Here is a 5005-nt window from a genome sequence, read left to right as displayed (position 1 = left end):
TACATCCATTATAAAACTACCAGTAACAAAATAATTTAAACACATTGTTAGTCCTATTGGATTAATACATCCATTATAAAACTACCAGTAACAAAATAATTTAAACACATTGTTAGTCCTATTGGATTAATACATCCATTATAAACTACCAGTAACAAAATAATTTAAACACATTGTTAGTCCTATTGGATTAACCAGTAGCAGAAAAATTAACAATGTAATACATCCATTATAAAATCACCAGAGACAATACAAGTCAATAAAACCTTGTACGTCAGTTTGATACAAAAGAAAAGTGAATAATGTTTTGAATGACTATCCCCCTAAATTACTAAAAAGTGTTTGGAAAACAATATACAGAGGTCTACCCGGAAAACGTGATACGGACATACAGTGGAGATTTATGCATGATTCACTACCTACCCCACTATGGTTACCCTACGAATAAATGTAACAGAAAACGAACTGTGTTTGTATTCCAATACACTAATAGATAGTAACTGGCATATGTATTTTAGTTGATTCGTGACTGAAATTCTATCAAAAACCATAATTTTCAAATTATATTCAAACATTTTAGGAAGAACGTGTTAATCGTATGGTTACCAGTACTTACACTCTTGTAAAAGCAATTACAATTCTAAATTAATTGAGTTATATAGTTTTACTATTGTCTTAAGCAAAAGTGTAATATACAGTTATTGGTGTGAGATAAAAAAAATATTCCACAACTTAAAACAACCAAAAATATATTGCTATGTAACTTCATTAATGGGTTGAAAAAAACGGATTATATTAGAATATACGTAGGCTAAACAAAATGGCGAATTAGAACTCTTGAAAGAAAACTGGAATCTGGAATGTCTATGGTTTATTATAAATCAAATTATTGTGAAATTTCCGCATTTAAAATAGTTTTTGTTTCGTAATATGCAAATTACGAGTTGTTACATTATTTGTTTTTTTGTGATTACTGTTTATGGATAAAAGAAATTGTGACCTTATTAAGTAAAACAAAAAATCATCAGCCGTCCTATAAATATTACATAATGTGGATCTAATAATATTCTACGATAATATAATAGATAACGTGTTTTCTCTTACTGTAATAACTATCTTTTCCGTGGCAAACTTTCAAAAATTGATTTGGTTCTTTTCAGTAAAAAGTCTATCTGTTGCAATCACATAAAGAATAAAACTGGAACATGTTTTAGGAACTAATCGTGGCAAAGCTTAGTTAACGAGGATAAATAGATGAATTGGCTGACTTTTTTAAAATTTCCTCATCTTTGAGCTTCGACTACTCACAAAATGGTGCACGGGAAGTTATTAAGAATTTACACTTTACTGGTAAAGTTCTTGTAAATTATATATGTATTTGAAAGCTACTATAAGACTATTCCAAATACATGTGATGAATTGAAACTTCTATAATGTGTGGGAATAAGAAATCACACGACTGAACTAAAACAAAGTATTTCAGGAAAGTCTAAATTATCCTATTTTTTCTAACATAATAAATTATATAATTTACATAATTAATACAGACACCCAGTGGGCCAGTGGTAAGTTTGCGGAAATAAAACGCTAAAATCCAAGGCTCGATTCCGGCGGTGTACATTGCAGATAGCCTAATATGGCTTTGCACTTTGCATAAAAAAATCATACATGTGGCGCCATCTGCTGCCATTTGAACTAATGTTTAAAAAATTGTTCCAATATAAACCAGTCGGTCTGCCCTAGATTACTGAATGCGCATAATGTAATATATTAATTATTTTTCATGAAGACCATTTGTACTAAAGAAAGTATTTTGAAACCTGCATATTCTTTTTAAAGTACAATTCGTAATTATTTTAATACAAAATATTAATATGAACAGTATATTTGTTATGAATGACATGTTATTCATATCTTTAAGCTTGACGAAGTTATGTTCAAAAATTAAACAAATTCGAACATAGAATGCATGATACTGCATTAGAAACGATATTAACCATTTTACATACTGCATCAAATTAAAATAAAACTTGTAAATATAGAACAATTTGCCTTTTAAACGTTTGATACCGAAAAATTTTGTTTATTTATATCAATAACAAAACTGATATGAAGTCCTTTTAAATATCTAGTGCCATCTGTTGTCAACTAAACTAACTAAAGTAACTTGTTCCAACAATACTTCTAAGAAATAGATGTTGCCAAGAGCGACAATTGTTCCAGTGCTTTCCTGAAACCAAAAGTATTTAGTTAATTGCATATATAAACAATCTATCAAATTATTCTCACAAGATAATAAACAGAAAAAGGTATTTATTTGAACGATGATACTCTCCAAAACTATATTAATCAAAACCAGGATTTAATGAAAGTATACAATAAAGCATAAAGTTAAACTAATTTATGGTACATAAACGATTAATCTAAGCAACAATATGTTTGAATATCCAATTGTGAGCTTTTATAATTGCATTTTCTTTTCTACACAAACCCTTAACTTTCTTACACTTATTAATTATATCAAATATTCATCTTTAATTCAGTACTGAGATTTTAGCTCATTTTCGTTTATTTAGAATCTTTCTGAAAATAAATAAATAAAGACACGCGAATCACTACTATGATGTCTAACGTAGCTATTTTGTGTAGGCGTGATTATGTTGCATTAAAGTCTAGAAACGTCGTCAATTGTTAAAGTTGTTGAGAAAAAAACAAACATAATTCTGAAACTTCTGCCCTCTGGCGGCATTTACCTTAAATGATAAATATAATGATATTCACATTAAAAAGAAAACGTTTAAATTTCAGTATGATTTTAATGACTAATGTATCTTTGAAGGATTATTCGATGTTTATAGGGTGTAAGGCTTAGTCAATTTGAGCTGCTAACAACGAATATAATTTGAACAATCCGGAATACCCTACTCTGCCACATCAAGTCACTCGCATGCGCTACAACGCGAGATGCACAAGTCAGTTAACTCTCCATTAGTGAATGAAACCTTCCCGAGAGTGGGACAACAGCGGTAGGAGAGGATGGCGACTAGCAATTTGTGTGAGTACTTTTATGTGATTTGAAACACGCGATATATAATATACTTTCATTTTATACCTTCATTCAACTAACATTTATGATTCCAAGTGGGTTTGATGTGTGTGTGAACAGTGATTTATAACTCGGAGTATTTCTGCTACTAAAATGATCGTTAATTGAGTATATACTCCGTTCTCTAGTTAGAAGTTTGTATGCTTTCTTATAACACTAAGCTTTATTTTATTTTAATGTATTTAAATATATGGATTCAGCTTTGCATAACTGACATTTTGCAGGACTTCTAACTGTACATTTTAAGTGGTCAGAACGTTATCCTAATAATCTGAAGTGGATGTCTATCAGTATCAGTATGCCCACAATCTTTACCAGTCTTTTTATTAAGGGAATGAATCTAACTTATAATCAATAACAAGGACAAACGCTATACTGGCTACGTACGACACTCATGCGTCACGGCATTCAATCTCCATGACTCAACTTAGTGATTGATAACCCTCCAGGATTTTTGGATCGGTTAAGTAGGGATGTGTAACATACATTTCCACGTTATTTGGACGGGCAGAAAAAGGATAGGCTATTGTAAATCTTACCTAACGTAACAGGCCAGGCGTGGCCTAGTGGATAGCGTGCCAGGTTGAGAATCCAAGGGTTCATGGTTAGCGTCCCGTCCCGTAAGATCGCGTTCTGCAATTTGAGGCTGTGGGTGCGTTATAAGAGTGATGGTCAAGGACCACTATTCGATTAAAGTAGATCACGAGTAGGTGGTTTTGACTAGCTAACTTTCCTCTAGTCTATGAATTCAAATTTAGGGACAGCCAGCAAAGATAGTCTTTATATAACAAACAATTTAATTCACAACGAACCCTTAATGTTCGTATTTTCGTCTCAGCGAAACGCTTATAAAACTAATTTAGAATAAAAATATGTCAATGTTTCTCCTCTCAGTGCCACAGTTACAAAGTAACACATAGTACTCATCCGGGTTACATATACATCGTAAATAAAATATGTCTATCAGAGAATAAAACATGAACTTTTGAAGTTAGGCTTTAAGTAAAAATACAAACTTATTTATGTAGCACGGGGCTAGAACGTTGCATTAGATCAAAGACAAACAGCTTTTAGTTTATGTGCAGTCTTACAAGGCTAACAAACTCTAGATCAGGAAGAAGTAGGTATTAAATTAAACAATCACAGGACACTGTATCGTACTTTTAGCATGCGACCAGAATCATGCAAATACTACAAGCATTTTGACAGAAACGATTGTTTTAAACTTTAAAAAATTGTACGCTGTTTTCAGACAAACTTTTTTTCACTAAGCACATTTCAATCTATATTAAAACATATACATATTTTTATATCAATGCGGCCTTCTTATAACGCCACTTAACGATATAGTCAGCTTACACGAACCAGAATTACAGTTCTCTAGTTAGTAATATGACTTTTCTTCGATTTCCTGGAATACCCTAAAACTCACATCATACCACATATAAAAAAGCGAATTCAAAGTTTATTTGAAATTGATGACGAGGCCAAGTTTTATTCTCTAAAGAAGAGACCCGCAGTCGTTGAACAGTCCTTAGCCTTCTTATTCTCTAAAGAAGAGACCCACAGACGATGAACCTTAGCCTTCTTATTCTCTAAAGAAGAGACACGCAGTCGATGAACAGTCCGTAGCCTTTCTCATTGTTTACCATCTTTTGTTTTACAGATAATTTTGTTTGCCCCAGTTCTGGTGGTAGTTCACAGTGTTAGTCCCCCCTCCATGGGTCAGAGGTGAGTCTACGGACTTACAACGCTAGAATTCGGGGTTTGATATTTTACGGTAGCTTTGCGCTAAAACAACGTCAACAGCACAGTATCTAGTTAGATCTGACTTCCTATACTGTAGAAATCAGGTTTTTACTCGTCTGTTACAACGTTTTTCAAAACCGAAAAATATAC

At 32.2% G+C, this 5005-nt stretch overlaps 1 protein-coding gene across 3 annotated transcripts in view; it reads left to right on the top strand.

The window, feature by feature from the left end:
- Positions 1-2964: 2964 nt before the first annotated feature.
- LOC106460188 (tetraketide alpha-pyrone reductase 2-like) overlaps positions 2965-5005 on the top strand; it is a 50985-nt gene continuing 48944 nt past the window's right edge. For all 3 annotated transcript variants that reach the window (XM_022386853.1, XM_022386851.1, XM_022386855.1), the window contains exon 1: positions 2965-3055. In XM_022386853.1, coding sequence (XP_022242561.1) covers positions 3037-3055 — 19 coding nt within the window. In that variant the 5' untranslated portion in view covers positions 2965-3036. The remainder of the gene's footprint in view (positions 3056-5005) is intronic.

This window comes from Limulus polyphemus, unplaced genomic scaffold (assembly GCF_000517525.1).
Source record: "Limulus polyphemus unplaced genomic scaffold, Limulus_polyphemus-2.1.2 Scaffold726, whole genome shotgun sequence".
NCBI classification, from domain to species: Eukaryota; Metazoa; Arthropoda; class Merostomata; order Xiphosura; family Limulidae; genus Limulus; species Limulus polyphemus.
Note: the sequence above shows the minus strand (reverse complement) of the source record. Positions and strands in the feature narration are given on the sequence as shown.